Genomic DNA, 20,584 nt, shown 5'->3' with positions numbered 1-20,584 from the left:
CATTGGTCTGCACAAAACGCCTCTAACACGCAGCATTGGTTAGTTACTAGGAAACCCCGCCTACAACAGTGATTGTGACCAATCGACATGCAAAACACTTCCTGGATGTAGTTTTAATTTATGCTACCAAAACATCGTGTTTGTGTCTAAAGGCAAGTACAGTTTTGGGGACGAATTACAGTCACGTTCACGATGCCACTAATGAGCAAAACTTTGAAGAAATAAAAAGCTAATCCGACTGGCCCCCACTATGCGATTGTCTTGCGTTCTCCTAGCAAAGGTACTGTACTCCCCAAATCTTACTGTTTGCTTGTTCCCCCTGTTTGCTAATGGTGACTAACGTAAAGCAGATGCGACCCCGATTTTGCTTAGTCATGGCCCAAAGATTAGGTAGGAGGGGTGTGAGGCGCACATCCGATTGGCTATGAGAGGACGCGGCTGCGGTCTACTTTGTCGCACTTTTGGGGTTGTTGTTTTTTGCAGTGTGCTAACTTGACTGAGAAGTTATGTCTGAGCAAACCAAGGTGAACTAAAGTAAATGAAAAAAGGTTTTTTAGCTCTGTATTGACGATATGTGCTTCTGTTTTCATCCAGCCAGTTCTCCATGGATACTTCAGAAGTTCTTGCTCATGGCGCGTGCGCATTGGTAAGTTATTTAACATTTCTCTACTTCTGTAGCACTTGTATTCAGTAGGCTTACTTGTGGGTAAACCGGAGTCCATCCCAGCTGAGTGCGTGAGAAGTGGGGTACACTCTGGACATGGACAGGTCGCCAGCCATTCAGAACAAACCAAGGAACCAGTCATACTATTTTATCATTTCCATCATTCAGCTAGCCTAATGTGCGTGCTTTTGTTAAACGAAAGTAGACTATAACCCTAAGAACTATGAGGCATGCTAACCACTAGGCCATTGTGCAGCTTTCAATCATCCTGTTGTTTTTTTTTTAATTTGCTGATATTAAACTTTTTATGCTCCAGCTTTTGCCCTGAAAGGTTTAGAATATGACCAGGTGCCAGTCAATCTGATCAAAGATGGAGGTCAGCAGGTAAAGCTTACACATGCAATCCAAAATTTAAAAAAAACACAAGGGGCATCTTAGGTACAAAAATTGGCATTTGTGTGTTACAGCTCACAAAAGAGTACAAGACTTTAAACCCAATGCAGCAAGTGCCTGCAGTTGAAATTGATGGCGTCACTCTTTCTCAGTCTGTAAGTTTGCCAAAAAAAAAAATAATTCTTGATGGTATAAGTGTTTTCTTTCAGATGTAATGTTTTATACTTTTTCAATCTCAACACAGCTAGCAATAATCCAATACATTGATGAGACAAGGCCCGGACCGCTCCTCCTGCCCTCAGACCCGAAAAAAAGGGCTCAGGTCAGGATGATAAGTGACCTTATTGCCTCTGGGATACAACCTCTGCAGGTGACAATTTACAGTATTAGTACTTAAGATCACATGGAAATCATGGTTGATGTCACATCACTGATAGTCAATCAATCTGTTGGATCTTCCAGAATTTACACGTGATCCAAAAGATTGGAGCAGAGAAAGTGCAGTGGTCACAATACTTCATTAATCGAGGTTTTGAAGGTTAGTCGTCTACTTCTAACCCCAGCGGCAAGACATTTGAATATTACTCACGTGCATATTTGCTCTCATCAGCTCTTGAGCCTCTGCTGAAGCAAACAGCTGGGAAATATTGTGTGGGTGATGAGGTAAGAACTTTTAAATAAACAGAATGATAATGAAGAGCATGACATATTGAGGGCTTTTTTGACTGGAGTCTTTTTACCTTTTAGGTATCCATGGCTGACATCTGTCTGGTCCCACAGGTCTACAATGCAGAAAGGTACATTTCAAGATTGTTTATTTTTTAAAACTGTGCAACGCTAGTCAAGGTTAAAAAAATGTTTATTAAAATACTTAACTTATTTAGCCAATTTTTCCTTAGTAATAATGTTCATGTCTTTAACTGGTTTGATAATTTGTGTAACATCACACACAATGTCCTATACAGGTTTGTAAATGAATGATGAAAATTTAAAAAATGTGTACTGTGGCTTTGAATATTATTCAGCATTCAAATTTTTTATGGTAGATGTTATAATAATTGGGAATAATGACAGTGGGTTTATTCTTTACAACCAATCTATCGTTTGTGAGCATGTGAAATGAAGAGACATGCTTACTGGCAGTGTTATTTGCATCATTACAACACATTTTCTTTGCCACATTTGGATGTAGAAACATTTTTTAAATTTTCGGACAAAAAAAGCATTTTCGTAACCATGTTTCAGACAAAACCACATTTTTTGGTCATTTTCAAACAAATCCTTTATTTTTGGATCATTTCTCCGTGACTGAAAATGAGGTGCATCCTTAAACAATTTACCACATGCTGACTTAAAATTACACGTTTTCATGTAACAACCAATCACAGCTCAGTTTGCTAATGACAACAAGACTAAACTTAGCAAACAGGTAAGCCATGATTGGTCGTTGCTTGTGAATGTGATGTCATGTTTAGTTGACGGCAAGCTGAAAAATGTATTTTTAAAGGAATAAATTGTCGATGAAAAAAGCCTAAAAAATGTGCAGGAGCTAACAAAAGCATGTTTGTTTCATGTTCCCATGACAAACACATCCCAATGAAGACCACCGTGAAGTGTCTTACATTATGTAAAAAACAGATATCTCCTTGAATTCAATCATTTTAGATTGCTACTCATACGTTTTGTGTTTCCTGTGGGCCCCAGGTTTAAAGTGGACATGAACTTGTACCCAACTATCCAAAGGCTAAATCAAACCTTAATGGAGATTGACGCTTTCCAAGTGAGCCATCCGTCACACCAGCCAGACACGCCCGTCGAGCTGCGAGCCTAGGAGAAACGCCATGCTGCTACACATTGTTACACCTTTAAATAAAACACTTAACATAATCATCTTCTATGGCTGTAATTTGAAAGAAGTGACCTTTTATTTAGAAAACATTGACATTTATTAATATTACTGCACAACCAAGATCAACATTTAAGAGGTAAATATACACTAGTTCTGTGACCCGAGGGCTACTGTGCAAATTTCTGATTTGCTATGCAAAGTGTGACATCTCACAGCTAGCAGATCATTAGCTGCTTGGAGGAAGTATGGATCATTTTTACACGTCTGAGGCTAAAAGAGGACTAGGCTGCAAATGTTTGCTAAATTTATGGAAAATAGTCAACTCAATTTTTGGCAAACATTACATGAACATGTTTTGAAAACCTACTTTGGGGTCCTCTCCAGAGTTTAAAAAAAAAAAAAAATCATTATTAGGGAATCTCAACTATACATTTAACTGTGTCATTGTAGAAAGTACCGGCGCAGTCTGAGCCACCAAACACAAGCAGTGTGCAGTGGACTTTGACAAATTTGTCCTGTGTCTGTGTTGGAGAATCTGCTGAAGTTGGAGACGATGTTAAATGTATCATGCTGTGTCCAGCACGAGGCTTGAAACTCAACTCCGATGATGCCACTGAACTCCACAGCTTGGTGTCTGATGAGGAAGGGAGGCAGTGGATTAGAATTTGATGTGTTTATACAAGGGTGCCTTTGAAATTTAATTGGCCAAAACATTTTCAACAAAAGTATTATAAGTATTTAAAAGTGGTGCTCAACTGAATATTGCAAAATATTGATTTTTACTTTTATGTCATGACACAAAAAGGAACTGCTACATTAAAAATGTGTTGTTATCAAGGAAAAGAATGTGAGAAAGGTAACTACTTGACATTCAAAGTAGTAAATCTCCTGGGGCTTTCTTGTATATCTGCATATAAAGTATTTACCATTGTTACTATTTAAACTAGGTGGGTCATTAAGAATGTTAAAAATAAGAGATTCAAATGTGCACCCTGACATCATCCATTACCTGTCATAAAAGGAGTGATTACTTTTACAATTAATTCATGTTAAAATATGTCAGGTTTAATGGTGGCAACAACTGGTAAGATCCTGTTTCCACATCTGAAAAAGAACATGTGGACCAGCAGCCTGAATACATGTCGGCGTGTATTTGCTTTTGCACGGGTGGTAGGAGGGGTACCTATCGTCATCAGGCCTCTCGTACGTAAGTTTATCTGCCCATGCTGAGAGCGCAGAATAAGCAAGGATTGCCTCAATGGAAAAAAAAAAATAAAAAAAACACTAACACGGTCAATGATATGATAGGCCGCCTTGAACACCTTTTGAAACACATTTTGACACACCACATGCTCAGGGCTGAGGTAACGACCAATCACAGCTCAGCATGTAAACATCATGACCGAACCCAGACAACAGGCAAGCCGTGATTATCTGTGTTTGGAATCATGAAATAGTGCATTTACCAATATTGAAGACATGTACGTCTTGCAAAGCTCCAATTGCACTGCAGCCCCCACTCACTAAAATCCTGTTGTCTGAAACTGGGAGAGCAGCATGAAATCTGTTCATACAAACACAGAAAGCATTTTAAATTCATTCATTAAATCCCAACCACATTTACTGTACATCTATTAAGACGTCAGATATTCAATCCCAGCTACTATTTTTTTCTCTCTTTCCTATACAGGACCTTAAAATACAAGTACTGTATAGCAAAATGTAAAATGATTAATGATATGCAGTGTATCCACATGAATACAGTAACATTTCTCAAGGTCAGAGTGCCGCACTCACCCTCGAGGCAGCGGTGGCATGTTCCCACACTTCACAGCTGTGAACTCCATAAAACCTTCACCCAGGAGAAAAAAAAGCAAAACCAAAAAATAATACACATCTGTGCAAATTTCAACAAAAATTAGGGTTTGCATGAACAATGAATTTGTAATCTTACCCAGGTCAAGCATATGGAGGTCATTGAGATATGTTGCAGTTTTCCGACCACCAAATATGATCAGCTTTTGTGACAGAAGTGTGACTGAGTGGCTTTTGTGCAAAAATAAGACATGGAAAAGTTAACATGAAAAAAAAAAAAAAAAATCACCATAAGAAGTGCTTTGTAATAAATGGCAATAGACACAGACCCAAATCGAGGCAGAGGTTTGTCTCCGTCCACTATGGGCTTATACCATAGTTGAAACTCTGGGTTGAAAATGTACAAAGAATTGCTGCATGACCTTTCTCCAGAAGACTGGCTTGGATGGACTCCACCAAAAACAAAAAGCTCTTTTTTATAGAAAGCAGCAGAGTGATATGCCAAGCTCGGAATATTCCCTTTAGCCTATATGGAATAAGATTTTGTCTTATTTTCAAAAATGATAGCTTCTGACAAGTTTGATCAAAAAGAAAAACCTACTGTGACAAGCTTCCACTTCCAAGTCAGAGTATTAAGAATGTAGAGCTCACTGTAGCGCTGGCCCTCCCTCAGGCCACCATAAACAAAGATGGCTTTAGATTCTGGGTCATACGTCGCAGAATGTCCCCTGGTGCGAGGAGGCGCAGGTCCGGATGCGGAGGAGCTCATTGGATACCAAAAATCATTGTCTTTATAAGGAGGAAAAAAATAATAATAAGACTTGATCGTTATTTGTATTCAGCATACTGTAACAAATATGACGTCACCACAGGAGAATACATTTAATGATGGCAATCCATGCATCCATCATGTCCACTGATCTAAGTGGCCAGTAGAAACCCTTGATATCGCAATCACATGGTTGTCAAACTATGGAACCAGGGGCTATTTGGGACCTGCCATCCACATTTTTGCAGCCTGAAGTATATACTAGATTTTTATATGGCACACAATGCTACTTAGTTAAAAGGTTTGATGGGGGACGGTATTACAAATGTAAAAAGATCATCATTTGCATCATCATCTTTAACTGAAAGCCTTTTTGGTAACTGAGTACTTTATGAGTACAGGCCAATAGGAGGGGACTTGGTGAAAAGGCTAATTTTACAGGTGAGCGAGAAAAGGTTTCGGCAACGGGGACCCACTAAGGAACGATCTCAAAGACAGTGAAGCGGCATCTGTTCAATTTCACACTATTTTCTATTAAATTCACTATTTTGAAGCGTCTAATACAGAATAAACGGAATAATACACTGCAAAAGATTGCTTTGTGTTTTTTTCAACATGGCTATGGAGTGAAAAACTCGTAGAAAGCAAAATAAAACCAGATCTCCACCGCAGCTTTTCTGCACATTGTTTCTCTATGCACAAAAAGTAAATAAATAACCATTGTTTTTATCATGTATAATAGTAAAAAATACAAATAAAAAAACAATGTGGCCCTTACATAGATTTTCATTTATTTGCATGCAGCCCTCCGAGGAAAAAGCTTGGACACCCCTACTCTTCCATGTACGGGATTGTCCTTTGAGTGCGATGTGCTCAACACACTTCACCAAGGAGGTCTCCTGACCATATGGTATCTCATCTGGCTCCTCTCGATGCTCCGAGCCATTCACAAGTTATCACGCTTCTCACCCTAGCTCTAAGGGAAATTGTGAGAATTTCCAGAGAACCGGAAATTGAAAAATTTAAGGAAACAGTATATACAGTATTAATTAGTCATGGCTTCCTGTCTTTACTACTGTGTGCATCCTTAAAGAGCACTGAATATCTAAAGCTGTTGTCAAATGGGGGGAATGTGAAGGCACTTCAGGGGTTACTTGAGATTTTAAATCATGTTTCTGCAGTTATCAGTGAAACCAATTTAACGTTTTTTAATACCGTGACAGGGGCAGTTGTTTGCTTTTCAAACTAAGAGCAAATTAATAAGAACACGAATTATGTTGCGAATACTTTGTAAAATGTATGCCATTCTTTTTAAGTTTTATATGGATGTGCACTGTCATTACATGATGCAATTTTCCAACAGACGACAAAAATAAAACATGATAATGTTGTGAATCTTCTCTTTTGAATTATCTGAATAAAATACAACTAAAAAAGATTCCCCTAAAACGTGTACTTCCAAAGGTGAATAAATAACACACAGGTTGCACAGCACTGAAAGTCTTTTTTTTTCCTAACCAAAATAGTTTGCGCAGTTTAGGGGCAGATCATAAAATATTTTATAGGGGGGTACATCATTGGAAGAGACTGAGAACCACTGGTATAAAGAACCTTCAAAGCCTATGAAAAAACCAACAAGATAAGGCATATGCACATGCTACAAATTCTGAAACGACAATGACAAAGACCTCCAGTGGTCTTTCCGTAAGTATTGGAGCCAAAAGATCAGAAGCAAATTACACGGAGCATTTGAGTCTTCAATTAAGCACCCTAGAAAATTGTACAGACCTAACTCCAGCTTCCATAAGGAGTCCTTACAGGATTTCTGATCTGATGTTTCTCCACCAATAAGAATGGCTGTGTCAGGGTCGCTCAGGCACATTGTGTGGCTCCATCGCGTTGAGGGACACACTAAAACTAAAGCAAACCTGTGTCAAAAATAATTTGCTTGTTTAATTTAATTGCGTCTGACCTTCTCCGTTTTCCCTTTTTATCTGCGAAGTCATTTCTTCCTTTCTGTACATCCTGGACAGCTTCATTTTCTTGGGAGTGAAACCTTGGTCAATGCCCTTGATGGGACTATCCATATCTTCAGAGCTCCATGTTAAACAGCCTCTCCTACTGATGACAGTTCGTCTGGGGGTCTCATCCTTTTAAAAGGAAGTCCCAGAATAAATATCCTCTCAACAATTAATAGCTGTTAAGCTATTAATGGCTTCAGAGCCCAAAGTGAGGATACACTTGGCAATGTGTATACATACTATTAACAAAAAGTACAGAGAACTTTAAAAGCACATGTCCAACTGTTCATCGTCTCAGAACTTTCTACTGAAAGCGTGACTTACCGTTGGCCAAAGTGAAGCTTTACTTCCCGAGCCTGAAGTGCTGGTATCAACATTATTAACCTGGATATCATCACCATCCCAAACACTGTCAGCCAGCTGTGAAGAGTTGAGCGTTACTTGCCGAGAAAGATGTGTGTAACTGGACTGAAGCGGCAAAAGTGAACGGTCTTCCAGCGTGTCGTCTCACCGTGTCCTCTGCAACACTTTGGTGTGAAGTGCATGACAGAGCGGTGGTGCTGAGCTGTTCTGGGAACAGACGTTTCCTCTGTCTATGTGGAGTACTGCTGCTTTGGTCCTGGAACTGTTAAGTAGATAGATACTCTCCTTATTAACAATGAGGAAGATGAGACCACAGTAAACCCATTAAATATGTGTAAAGGGATACTGTAGGCATTTTAGCTATGAAGTTTTGCCCAATTAATTTGTTAACTACATTATTTTTTTTGGTGTACAACTAATACCTTCAAAAAGACATTTTGCCATTTGCTGGCCACTAAAAATTACATTGCATGTGTGCTCAAGTTCCAACCAATGAGGGCTCAGTTTGCAAGGTCACACAACCAAGCCCAGAAAAGAGGCGGGCTGTGACTGGACGTACGGCGTGTCAAAATGTGTACTGTACATGAAAAATAGTGTTGTTATCAAAGTAATGTGACAAAATACTAACTTTTCACTGCTGAAAATGGCTAAATAGGTACAGTTAATTACCCATTCAAGCTAAAACCATCAATAGCATTACGACTGAAATCACACAATTCTATTACAAAGTCCCTGTTAGTGTGGCAACAATGCTGATGTTAGGAAATTGTCTTTATTAAATTACATTATGGGTTCTTATCTTATTCCAAAATTTGAAAAGCATAACTTCAATATTTTCCTTGAAATAAACTTTACCTTTAGTTAAAAAAAGTCAACATTTTGTCAGTTTATGTGACTGAGTGCCTTTAAATAACATTAAATGTCCGTGGGTGTGCTCCCACACACACATTTTTGACACTATACTATTTTCTGCAGCAAAACATTGTAACGGATGAATGCAATCTTGATGTTTACTTAGCCGACTCAGTGCAAAATCTCTCTTCCTCAACTTGGAACCAAAACGAAAAGAGTATAAGGTTGACGTGTTATTTACTCTTGCATGGATGTTATGGAAGGTATGAATATCTTCTGTCGTCATGAGCTTTTCTCAAGTCATACTTACCTGCTCATGCGGGGCTGGTGTGAGAGTGCAGAATAAGCAAGGAATGCTTTGAAATGCATTAATAATGGAAAATAACACTTTGGAAGTGTTAAGGGTGAGAAATCAAAATTGTAGAATGATTAAAAGCTCCAAAAGTTAACTTTTCATAATAGTGTGCATCCAAAGAGCAAGGCCAGCATTAACAACCTTACTGGCCCTGACTGCTCACCACATAAATATATGTTACACATAGTTCAAGCACCTGTCCACACACTGTAAGCACTATCTTTCCATAAACTCCTCTCCTGCCCTTTTGTGTTGCCACCGTCACGATATCAGAGCTCCAGCCTCCCTCAAAGGTCAAACATCTGCAAGAGGAGAGGAGGAGAGCACCCACACGTCAGCCTCCACGTGGTCAGACAAAAAATAAAATGGCTGATCCCACACTCACCTGACTTGAGAAGTAAGAGTGCCAATGTTCTGAGGCCGCACATCAGCGCTGACCACAACCTCCGCGGAGATGGTGCTGTCGTCGTAACCCCAGTCGCCCAGACCGAAGATCACCAGCTGTTTAGGCAGAGGCAACGGAACGTGGACGTGGAAAAATCTTCGGTTTGATTTGCTGCAAGACCACCAAACACGCAAACATGCCCGAATCAAGTGCTTGAAATTAAAACTTTGACGAACTATTAAACGTTAACGTGAGCATACCTTATAAACTGTCGCGGCGCGTCGCGCAGGGACCAGAGGACGTAAAAGTTTAGCATACCCATTCTTTTTTTAGACTCACAAGTCCTCAGAGAACGTAATGGTTTGTCAACTCAATTTGGCTTATTAAAAGACCACACTCAGGTCGTGATCTGATTGGTTGAAAACACGGAAGTGACCAAAGGGTACCACCTGTAACCCGCTACCTAATGATTTTTTTTGTTATTGCTATAGTAAAAGTATATAATTCTATATTAATTGTTTCTTTGGTTGCTTCATTGTAAATTAATCTTTAAGAGTCCCCTTGCAAAACAAGAACAACGAAAAACCTGGCTAGATCAGTCGGCATGACAAGATATAAAGTCCCCCACATTCGAACGTGCGTTCTCCCTCAGCAGTTAATTCCTGGTACAGCCAAAACTGAATGTGTTTGGACAAATATAAAAATAACAACGTCTCATATGAGTTTTAAAAGCAAATGTAGTCATTGTTCATGGGTTTTTTCATAATCAAATAAATTCTATATTTGAGTATTTTGGACAGTCACGTTGGTCACCGTGTTCGTCACGTGACTCCTTTGGAGGTATCAGGCATTAACACGAACTTGGGAAAACATTATTTTTGATGACCCGAACAAAAACAAAAAACAAATTTCAGATTACTGGCTTTTATTAAAAATCGTCAAAGTAAAAATGAACTATATAAAAAATACACACAAACATGTGGAGTGAAAAGTAGACTTCAAAGACAACTGGCATAATCGTTTTGTTCGAATGGATTCAATTGGGATCAGTTAAAAATGAATCAAACAAAACGAGTGTGAAAATATTCCATATTTTAAAGAAAAAAATGAAACAACACGAACACAAGAAATTCAACTCAAGCATGCAAAAAAGTCCGTATTTTTTACACTACCACAGTGTTGCCATAGTCCTCGTTGTTGCCTTTTCTGAAGTAGCAGATGGCGACGCCGATAACCACAGCGACAACCAAGGTCACGACAACTACGGCAGAAACGACGGTTATCACCAGCGATGCGTTCGTAGCGTCAACGTCTTCGTAATCCCCGGTGACCGTCAACTTTACACTTTTCTGACCCAGGTCCGGTAGTTTCTTCACCAAACACCGGTATGTCTGGGAGTCGGATTTACGAACATCTCTGATGATGATAGAGGCGTCTCCATTTTCGGGATTCACGGAAAAAAAGTTGACCCTCTCCTTCAATGGTTTGTTTTGACCAGGATACAATTTGCCATCAGTGAACCAAATGATGCTCTCGTCCGAAAGCTCAACAGTCCACTCGATTTCTACGTACTGGGCATTTATCGGGGTGTTGAAGTACAGGCACTGCAGCTTGACATCTGACCCCTCGGTAACAAAATAGTGGTCTGTGGGTATGTTGATTTCGAGCGCGTGAACAGCGCCACTGCTGAAAATCACTTCCAGGAGGAGAAAGGACCAACAGAGGGACCACATGCTTCCCATTGTACGCACTGAAAGAAACATAATATGGCATTAACAATTTGTCTTTAGCGTTATTACAAATCAAATGTATCGGCAACTTTGCATTACAAGTGTACAAATCAATAAAAGCCGTGCAGTATAAGAAATAATCCAAATTCCTTACCAGATTGCTTTTTTTTTTCAGAAAGGCAGATAGAAGATGCACCAGAACAATAACACACACTCATTTAAAGTGTTGGAGTTCAATGGCGGTTGGCATCTATGAAGAGTGAAACGCATGAGGAACTTTAAAAGGTGCAGGAGATAAAAGCGTCAAAGAGAGAAATGATGATTGGATGAGCAGGGGATCGAAGGTCAGAGAGAAATGATGATTGGAGGAAATATGGTAAACAAGTCAAAGAGGATTGGCTGTCGGGAGATGAGATCTCGCGATATTTCGTTTGCCACAAGATTTCGTTCTGGCCTGCGAGATTAATTTCCTTTTCAATTTTTTTAGGGTACAGTTTATCGAGCTGAGTTAATGGGGGGCATCCAGGATGCTAGATAGGCGTGAATGCTAACGCACGTACAGTAGGTGGCGGTATGCACCTAAACGTTGTTTGCGATCCGCCGTTCGTTGAAACGGAGAAAGTAGTCATGCGAGATGCCCGGATTACATTTAAATTCTCTGTGGCAACATTTTGGTTTTCTAATGGAGAAAAACGCTTTTGAATCGCCACTGGAGTCATCAAGTGTGGGAGCTACTCTAACACGGGATTTTTGTATGTACATCGCGCTCGTTATGAAACCATTTTTTAAGTCGTAAAGACAAAAATGAGTTTTAGAACCAGTAGCATAAAAGACAACTCTAACCAAAAATCTGTCAAATGATCAACACATCAGCAAGTTCAACAGAAATCACTTCCAGGAGGAGAAAATTAATTTGTTCCAGAGGTCATTTTGTAAGGTTTTATTTATTTATTTATTTGAATTAGCTGGTGTAATGAGGGCTCGTGGAGAGAACATCTTTTTGTATGTTTTTTTTTTTTTTTTTTTTTTTTTTTTACAGTGATCTAGCTGTCAATGTTATTTATTTCGAGATAATCTTAAGCATGTAAATTTACTCAACTTAGTTTAAGGTCATTCAAAATACTTCCAATGTGATATGCTAACAACGCTAATGTCAAGGACAGTCCGTTAGTTAACGTGGTTCAAGTGTTCAGCGGTTTAACTGCAGCCCAAGTGCTATGCACGTGTTATTATGTGGCTATGAACAATGTTAGCCGCAGCTAATGTCAGTTTTATTTTAGTTAGTTTTACGGTGTGTACTTTTGGTGGAAAGTATGGATGATGCGTGTAAAGATGGAAGTGCAAAACCACGGTTAATATGGGGTGTTTGTGAACAATATATGCGATCATTACATTATAAAAATGCTTTAAAAACCGCAACATATACGTTAGAATTAGCAGCAATCGAGCTGCAGAGGGGAGACATCGCAGGTTGTTGATGTATTACATGAGTCCTATCCTGAATTTTCTTTCGTAACTAGATACATTTGTTTTTCCCTTAAAGGCGTTTTGTAATCTACATTTTTCATAACGAGAAATTCGTAAGTAGAGGCACCACTGTATTTACCTTAGGTAAAATTGTAGCAGTATGATCTAAAAAATGTCTTACTTTTTTTCTTCCTTTACATCTTAGTGTTGATAATGTAATGTAAACCCAGTAAAACCTGGCCATGTGGGAATAGTTGAAAATAGGACGGGGTTTCATCAGGATAGTGGGTAACAGTTACATCACTCCCTTAATGCCACACCTAAAGGATCCGCAGGAGACCTTTTCTAATTGTGGAGCAGCACATACAGTAGGCTCTTGCAAAACACAAATTAAGTGTCAGATTTTGCTTTTCATGGATAATTAATCAGTAGACAATCTATATTAATCAGTAGACAATCTCTTTATTGTGGAATATAAATTTTCAGGAGCATCATGACTTAAAGATACAGAAAAACAACAACAATACAGCGTTTTTAAGCCCGTGAAATGAGATAAGGTAGTTTGAAATACAGTGGAACACCAGCCATAGAACATAGAAACACAATGAGCTTCACTCGGATATATAGACCTGTGCACAAAAACTACAGTACATACAGATGAAACACTACAGCAGCAAATTAAAGGCAGGGACTGGGCAAATGCAAATATTGAATCACTATTACATAATAAGAGCTTTATGTGATAACGAGCAGCTCAAATTGTGTCATAAAAAACACACGCTGGATTTCTGTCATGGCTTGCTTCAGGACGTTCTTGATTTATGTCCTCTACTGACACACAACACATTATAACAGAGTAAAGTAACAGCAAATAATGTGTTTTAGAGCACTTAAGAACTAGCAAGAACGAGTAGATTCTGTGTACGTCTTCCCTGATAACCGCTACTTAACAGATGTCACAGTATATATATTTAAGATTCGATTTTAACGGCACGGATGCAAATGAAAGGCTTCTTGAAATTTAACATTTGGCAATGCAAGCTGAGTGATAAAAAATAGATATCTGTTGAACTGTAACTTCTTTATTTGAACTTTAGATAATTTAAAATAACTAGCATTCATCAGAGTAATTTCCTTCTTTAAAGCATACATTCATAAAGACTTGGCGTTTTAGGCACTGTAATAGACTCTGTAGTAAAGTGTTTTATTTCGCCATAGGGAGTAGGAGTTGTCGAACTTGAAGAGGTAAGTGCCTTCGCCCGGGAAGTCGTGGCTGCCGCCGTAGACGCTCAAGTGGCTGTCCTGGCGGTACACGGGAATGAGCTCCACCAGGTTCGAGTTGCTCTGTGCTTTGGAGCCCTTCTCCACGTCTCCATTGGTGACCGGGCCTGCAACGAAAAATCAAGTCAACCAGTGTTTCTCAACGTATCAGTGGTTCTCAAAGAGTTTGATTACTTAGTCACTAAACGTGTGGGAGCAACCTGTTTGAGGGAAACTGACTCAGTTTGTTATAAGGAGGTGTGCAATTCCCAATTGTTATTTTGTAAACTTCAGCATAGCTTAAAAGTAAAACATGTACTTGTCAAATTGAATATGTTTGTCAATAAAAAGGGCACTTATGTTTGACTTAAATTGTTCTTTTTTTTCCGCAGCCACTTCACAATAAGGTTCCTAGGAGAATTTGCTCTCCTAAAGAGGGTCCCTGACTCCCAAAAAGTTTGAGAACCCCTTTATATAATTTAATGAATATATATATTATTTTTCTTTTGCCAAGGCTGAATCAATCATCACAAAGCATTTTTGGATTACAAAGATTAATAAACTAAGAAATAGACAAAAAAAAAAATCTATGCCATTCATGTCTGATTTATGAAACTTTGCAACTACATTTGTACTGGTATCTATCAACTTATTTTATTCAGGAATTACAGAAGATATATAGTTTTATTTTGGGCCCATCTCCTGAAAATTGGTGTCACTAATGACAACAGGAATCTGTATAAAACGTAACAAGTAAAGGTTTTAAACATTGCGCAAATTAGTAATAAGTTGCTTCATATTCCAATTAATTTGCCCTTGATTTGAAAAGATAGCTGTGGTATGCCTGTCATGCATTGAAAAAGCATGAAACTATATTTGCTGATACCTACAGAAAGTCTCACACACACCCTAATGTGCCTTGAAGTACCTCTTGGGGTACATGAACCCCCCCCATTTGAGAACCTCTAATCAAAACCAAAAAACAGCTCACAAAATATCCAACAGCAGTCAAAAGTTTGGAATCTCCTTCAAATTCACATGCTCTCAGATTCAAGGTGTTAACTTGAAGATGCACAGCTATGAAATGGATCATTCCAGTTCATAAATCAGCATCCATACCATAATGCTGAATGTTCAAAGCATCTGCATGCAAATATACTTTGAAGAAGTTAAATTAAATGCCAGCCCGGTTTACATGGATTTTAGAGTTACGGTGTGTAGCTGTCAATGGCTGGTTAAAATGGATTGTTGACGTCTGTAACAGTCATTGGTAGTGAATGAGTTAAAAAAAAAAAAGTTTTGATGAACATTTTGTGTTAAACAAAATAATCAACATTTCTTTATGTTGATGACTTCAAGTGACACAGCGGGAGGAGTGTTTATTGCTGTATTTACTGTAATGCCCCCTAAAGCTTCCAGGGGTGCATGCGAAAAATTACACACATGTGTTATTCAGGGGCATTACGGTAAATGCAGCAAGAAACACTACTCGTGCTGTTTGTAGCTATAACAGACATGGCCACCTCTAGAAGAGTGCCACCCCCCATGTAATATAATTTAATGATAACTAGACCTACAATCATAATAAAAACATATTGGTGGTTGTTAAGAACACATTAATTTGCAAGTTGTTGAAATTTTAATTTAATGTAATCATTTTTAATTAAAAACGGACTAAAGCTTACACAGTGACACATTAAGTATTAATTTGTGATTCAGAAACACACAGAATTAGGGGGTGATTCCAAATTTTTGAAAGGCACTGTTGAGAAAATCAACAACACAACATCATCATTAATGTAATCATTAAAAAAAATCCACTTTTAATGTAATGTGTATCTATAATTCTAATGTTTTAACCTTTTCTAAAGCAGAAATAAAACGAAACATTTAAACAAACTGACTACAGATGGTAATTGACATTTGCGTAACTTCCTTACATTGTTCGCATAATTGTAAAAATAGAGATTTGCTTTGTTTTGGATGACATGTCCCCAGAATGACATCATCAACAAATTTCATGAAATACCGTATATTTAAAAATACAATATTATGGTGTAAGTGATGACTGCAGTGTTACCTTTATAAAACTGAAGTAAGTAGTTAAGGGTCCATAAAAGTCAAACGTTAAAATAATCTGCAAATATCATTTGTCTGATTATTTAAGGCCGATGTCTCAAGCGCCAAAATCGTCCGTCTAATTAATCAGTCGGGCCCTAGTTTTCACCACTTTGAAGATTACAGGCTTAACATCCACTTTATCTCAGTTATTTAGTCTGATTCCTTCCCTTTAAAAGTTTTCATTGGACTCAATAACGGTGGAAAATATTTAAAATGATTGCTTTTGGGGCTGTTTGTTTTACACGACAAAAATATATCCGCTATTTGTCGATTGAATCGCGCGCTTTGATGACTGCTGACCTTCCAGCTCTTCCTCTTCATCTTCGTCGTCACTCGATTCGCTGACGTGGACGGTGATGGCCCGACTCGTGACGGGAGTCCAGTCAAAATAGATCCCGAAGCCAATGTCGTAGCCATCTGTGGCAAATTCCCAGCACACCTTCTTCGCTTCTGGCACGGTGGGCACGTGCACTGTCATGATGTCGCCGCGGTACACCGTCACCATGTTGTCCTTCTCCGTTCGAAGTTTGGCCTTGAGCTCTTTGAGGGCAGCAGATGTCCATGTCGACGGGGGCTTCAGGGCTGGCGTCTCAGCTGCAGCAGGAAATAACACATTCATCATGACTTAAGGAATCATTTACTCATTACCTCCTTCCTAATCACTATACAGTCAGTTGCGTCCACTCAAGTGGACATTTGTGTTTGATCTTTGTTCTTAAAACTCATTCGAGCTACCCTACTAAGTCCTAGTTTGCTCATTTGACGACATGCTGGCCTTTCCAATCATGTCTCATGTGTTTGGTGGGAAACAATTTTTCATTTTAAATACTAAAAGTAATCAAGTACTTTAGTTAGGTACTAATGGAAGCAATTACTTTAGGCTATTTACCCAAATATTGTGTCTGTCATATTTTGACTCATATTTGGGCCATTTTGTATCAAATAACCACAAATTTGTAGCAAATTGGGTCCATTTTTTTGAAAGGGTATAAGTATTTAAAATTAATCAAGAACTACTTTAGATAATCAAATACAAAGTAAACAATTTAGACAATTAGGTACCAAGGCATTACTTTTTGACTAATACTTGAGGTCAGGGGTGTCAAAGACATTTTTTTAGCCACTTTTGAAATTGGAGTTCAGTAAAAACTGTTCAAAAGAGAGACTGGGAACAAAAATTGTTTAAAAAAAAACCCATCAAAGCTGAAGATAATTTAAAAGCTTGGTATTTTAACCAGAAACCTGAAGTCAAGTCAGCATTTTGCGGGCCACATAAAATGATGTGGCGAGCCAGATCAGGCCCCCGGGACTTGAGTTTGACACCTAGACTTTAGGTCATAAAGTAATTGATTACTTTAGTGCTTAATTTATTTAATACTAGTCAATTTTATGCCCACATTAAGCCAAACACTTGAAAATAACTGAAACGGTAAACATCAAAATGAATGAGTTAAGGGCACAATATCAGAGACTACCTATACACACTAGACAATATGTACAAAAGAGACAGACAGAACATGCTGTTTGAACCCAAGTCCGACACATAGAACAAAACATCAATCATAAGACGCACGAACCTTTAATCTCAGCGGAGAGCGGCGGACTCCCTGCGCTGTTCTTCTCCCCCTGGTCTCCTGAGGCACGCTCAGCAGGGGCCTCATCATTAGCCTGAAAAAAAAACATAAACAACACAGAAATACTCCATCAATGGGCACTTAGCTGACAGGCATATCAACCTACCTCTTCACGCTGCTCGGATGCATCCATAAGAGCTGCTGCTTTTGGGGAATGGCTCAAGTTCATGGAGAGGTCTGTGTTTTGAAGCCTGAAATAAATACATAAGACTTTGTTGACAAAAAAGAAAGATTGTTCTTATTTGGAAAACACCTGACAAAAATATTTGGAAACAAAGCAACTCGTGCAGTTTTGTATTACGTCAGTACAGTAAAGGGCCACTGATGCTGGCCAGTACAAATGTCATAAATTAAGAAAATTTAATCAACATGTTCTTGCTTTACTACATTTAATATTAAATATTTTCAATTGTATCCAATTATATTGATCAAAGATATTTCTGCACTACGCACATCTTTGGAGCTCATTAGGTTAAATCCTTCAAAGCAAAAACATGCAAAGAAACTACACAGAACTAACATTTTGAAAGTTTTAATTATAATAAGATTCTACATGGGGACAGAGGAGAACTGATACAAAGTATCAGGTCAAAAACCTGGCCTTTTTTCAAGGTATCAGAACTCACAAAGGAAGTCGATACAACTGTTTTCTTAGTGCAGTTTGACAATCATAAACTAGGAAACACAATACATCTCCACTGTACACGGTGGTAATAGTGCACCGCTTTCCCCTCCTGAGACACCGAATGATGACCCAGAATTTCCTCTAAACCATCCGGAAGTGTTTTTCCATGGCTTCCCTGAAATCCCACACCCGAGTTTTTGTGTTGACAACTGCTGAAGCTGCACTCCACTTGGTCAGTTGGTAGCGGTCAGCTGCCTCAGGATAAAAAGGCCCAATACGATCTTCAGCTTGATGCCATCCCTCACAGATGGTGTCCACCAGCAAGTTTGGGGATTGCTCTCTTCACCCGAGCGTGCAAAACATGTGGACGCAAACCCGATGACACGACCACAAAGTCCATCATCGTACTGCGGTCTAGAGCGTCCTGGTACATATGGCACATATGGACACCCTATGTTTGAAGACGTTTGTTATGGACAATCAGGCGTTCCCCGATGACATTCCATGTCCAAAGAACTAGTTTCTGTAGCTGTAAACCGGCACGCCAAGGTCCCCGCCCCACGTTGCCTCTTCGGGCTGTGCCAGGCCCGGCCACCAGGTGCTCAACAACGACAGACACCACGGGGGAAAACAAGATCCAATATTTTTATTTGTCGTAAGTGGTCTATGAGCCGTGCTTAGTCTGGTCCCTCACTTAGGACCTGTTTGTCATGGGTGACCCTACCAAGGGCTTAAAGCCCCAGACAACTTAGCTCCTAGGGGACACACAAACACCTTCACCACAGTAAGGGGAAAGCTCACAGGAGGTCTGAAAACTGGAATCAAAAAATCCCCAAAAGTCTTTTTGACAGTGATCTTACTCCATACATTTGGACATAAATATCACTTATAGTAATTTAGAGTCACGGATGAGCTGGACCTTGCATTGCTCACCAGCCAATTAATTGCATGGCACATATCGAAGAAAACAATTTCACGTTCACGGTCCCATTTTTTATGAATTTTTTTTTCTGATTTAAAAGGAACAAAACTACAATAGAAATAAATTATGGTCATAAATTAAAATCTGCAATGTAGTGAAGCCGCAATGTGGTGAGGGAACACTGTAGTGTATATGTACCCACTTGTTGCCATTCATTAGACAGAATATATGGCGCGCCACTCGTAAGAAAAAAAAAATCACAGTTTTGTGGGAAAATTTAAACGCTATCAGCTTTATTTCAGCATACATACTTACAGACATTTCTTTTGGGTGGTGAAGTAATATGGGGTAAAATTGGTTGGAGTAAGTTAGTGCTTAATTATCCCCCCCCCCACACACACACACACACACACACACACACATACACACATACACACACACTTGCCGCGGTGACTAATGTTTTTTGAAAAAAATATATATTTATAACTGAAATTGTATATTTTTTTTCAGATTGACAAAGATAACACAAATAAACTTCCAACAAATGTTAACTTTTGCGCCTAATCAAACATATGAAATGTCCAGATGAAATCATTTCAGTAACCAATAACCAGTCAAAATCTCCAAGGGGATCGCCCACCTGTCCGTTGGGGCGCTGTCGCAATGTTTGGATGTTATTCCAGGGAAAGACGAGAAGGACAGCGATGACAGCCGCGACTGGAGCTCCGACGTGTCTTCCGATCTCTCCATGGCTAAGGACACAAGACAAGACAAACAGGACAGTGCGTTGCTCGCAAAGATGAAGCACCGCCCCTCCGGATGACAGGGAGGGCCATCGAATTGCAGCGCGAATCGGAAACTGCAAAATAACAGCTGTTTACTCAACATGAGTATTCGACGAGCGAATAAAGCTGCCAGACAAATATATCGTCCCAAAAAGAGATTTTTTTTAACAGGATGCTAGCTGGTTAGCGAACATTAGCTGACGTAATCGGAAAAAGGGGGGAGTCACAGCTGCAGCAAGACTGCATAAAAAAAAATGAATTTTCGTCTTACCAAGGTGCAACGCCGAAAACAGAAATATGTTTTCCTTGAATGATTGGACGCTAATCGAAGTCAGTCCACCGTGTTAACAGACTTTCATGACACTGCAGTCATGTGACGAGTCGGATGGAAATTTAGAAGACTTCCGCGTTTCCGTGAAAAGTAACCCAGCAAGAGGCTGTGCGGTTTAATGGCTCTTCTCGCGAGATTTTACGTTTCTTTACCTGCAAAGTAAACAAACGTTCACGTTTTGGGACAGTTGTAATACGCTGGCTTTCGGAGGTTGAATCTCATAAGTGTTTTCAGCATACTGTC

At 39.1% G+C, this 20,584-nt stretch overlaps 3 protein-coding genes and 1 long non-coding RNA gene across 5 annotated transcripts; 2 read left to right on the top strand and 2 right to left on the bottom strand.

Annotated features, from left to right (window-relative positions):
* The first annotated feature begins 130 nt into the window (after positions 1-130).
* On the top strand, positions 131-2,944 carry gstz1 (glutathione S-transferase zeta 1). Of its 2 annotated transcripts, none has more exons than XM_088433124.1 (9): positions 131-280; positions 595-646; positions 981-1,048; positions 1,132-1,212; positions 1,302-1,427; positions 1,520-1,595; positions 1,668-1,720; positions 1,805-1,854; positions 2,762-2,944. In XM_088433124.1, the coding sequence occupies exons 1-9, from the start codon at positions 251-253 to the stop codon at positions 2,886-2,888; spliced, it is 663 nt and encodes a 220-aa protein (XP_088289250.1). In that variant the 5' UTR covers positions 131-250; the 3' UTR covers positions 2,889-2,944. The 2 variants fall into 2 exon arrangements, with proteins under 2 accessions (XP_088289250.1, XP_088289251.1); XM_088433125.1 differs by lacking the exon at positions 131-280 and adding an exon at positions 345-524.
* A 14-nt stretch (positions 2,945-2,958) lies between these two features.
* On the bottom strand, positions 2,959-9,855 carry LOC148412917 (uncharacterized). The gene is made up of 13 exons (XM_088433121.1): positions 9,727-9,855; positions 9,467-9,637; positions 9,278-9,383; positions 8,023-8,136; positions 7,836-7,931; positions 7,463-7,640; positions 7,279-7,407; positions 5,323-5,510; positions 5,051-5,247; positions 4,861-4,952; positions 4,704-4,758; positions 4,373-4,470; positions 2,959-3,540 (listed from the first exon to the last, which is right to left on the bottom strand). Exons 1-13 carry the CDS (start codon positions 9,786-9,788, stop codon positions 3,317-3,319), a joined length of 1,710 nt encoding a protein of 569 aa, XP_088289247.1. The 5' UTR covers positions 9,789-9,855; the 3' UTR covers positions 2,959-3,316.
* Positions 9,856-11,658: 1,803 nt separating this feature from the next.
* LOC148412916 (uncharacterized) lies at positions 11,659-14,289 on the top strand. Its single transcript, XR_015867778.1, has 2 exons — positions 11,659-11,948; positions 13,882-14,289. It is a non-coding gene; the product is annotated as an uncharacterized LOC148412916 (long non-coding RNA).
* tmed8 (transmembrane p24 trafficking protein 8) lies at positions 13,106-20,446 on the bottom strand. Its single transcript, XM_088433197.1, has 6 exons — positions 20,282-20,446; positions 19,866-19,977; positions 17,785-17,869; positions 17,622-17,712; positions 16,345-16,638; positions 13,106-14,051 (listed from the first exon to the last, which is right to left on the bottom strand). Exons 2-6 carry the CDS (start codon positions 19,973-19,975, stop codon positions 13,834-13,836), a joined length of 798 nt encoding a protein of 265 aa, XP_088289323.1. The 5' UTR covers positions 19,976-19,977; positions 20,282-20,446; the 3' UTR covers positions 13,106-13,833.
* Positions 20,447-20,584: the final 138 nt, after the last annotated feature.

The sequence above is a fragment of the Hippichthys cyanospilos genome, chromosome 14 (genome assembly GCF_059441005.1).
Source record: "Hippichthys cyanospilos isolate Australia breed blue-spotted pipefish chromosome 14, RoL_Hcya_1.0, whole genome shotgun sequence".
NCBI lineage: Eukaryota > Metazoa > Chordata > Actinopteri > Syngnathiformes > Syngnathidae > Hippichthys > Hippichthys cyanospilos.
Note: the sequence above shows the minus strand (reverse complement) of the source record. Positions and strands in the feature narration are given on the sequence as shown.

Excerpts from the sequence above, each read along its gene's own strand:
- gstz1 (XM_088433124.1), top strand. The coding sequence starts at position 251 with ATGCGATTGTCTTGCGTTCTCCTAGCAAAG. Across the intron at positions 281-594 it reads CTTGCGTTCTCCTAGCAAAG|CCAGTTCTCCATGGATACTT; the intron begins GTACTGTACTCC and ends GTTTTCATCCAG. Across the intron at positions 1,855-2,761 it reads CAGGTCTACAATGCAGAAAG|GTTTAAAGTGGACATGAACT; the intron begins GTACATTTCAAG and ends TGTGGGCCCCAG.
- LOC148412917 (XM_088433121.1), bottom strand. The coding sequence starts at position 9,788 with ATGGGTATGCTAAACTTTTACGTCCTCTGGTCCCTGCGCGACGCGCCG. Across the intron at positions 8,137-9,277 it reads TGCTTACAGTGTGTGGACAG|TTCCAGGACCAAAGCAGCAG; the intron begins GTGCTTGAACTA and ends TCTACTTAACAG. Across the intron at positions 4,471-4,703 it reads ATGCCACCGCTGCCTCGAGG|ATTTCATGCTGCTCTCCCAG; the intron begins GTGAGTGCGGCA and ends TTGTATGAACAG.
- tmed8 (XM_088433197.1), bottom strand. The coding sequence starts at position 19,975 with ATGGAGAGATCGGAAGACACGTCGGAGCTCCAGTCGCGGCTGTCATCG. Across the intron at positions 17,713-17,784 it reads CATCCGAGCAGCGTGAAGAG|GCTAATGATGAGGCCCCTGC; the intron begins GTAGGTTGATAT and ends TTTTTTTTTCAG. Across the intron at positions 14,052-16,344 it reads TGAAGAGGAAGAGCTGGAAG|GCCCGGTCACCAATGGAGAC; the intron begins GTCAGCAGTCAT and ends TTTTCGTTGCAG.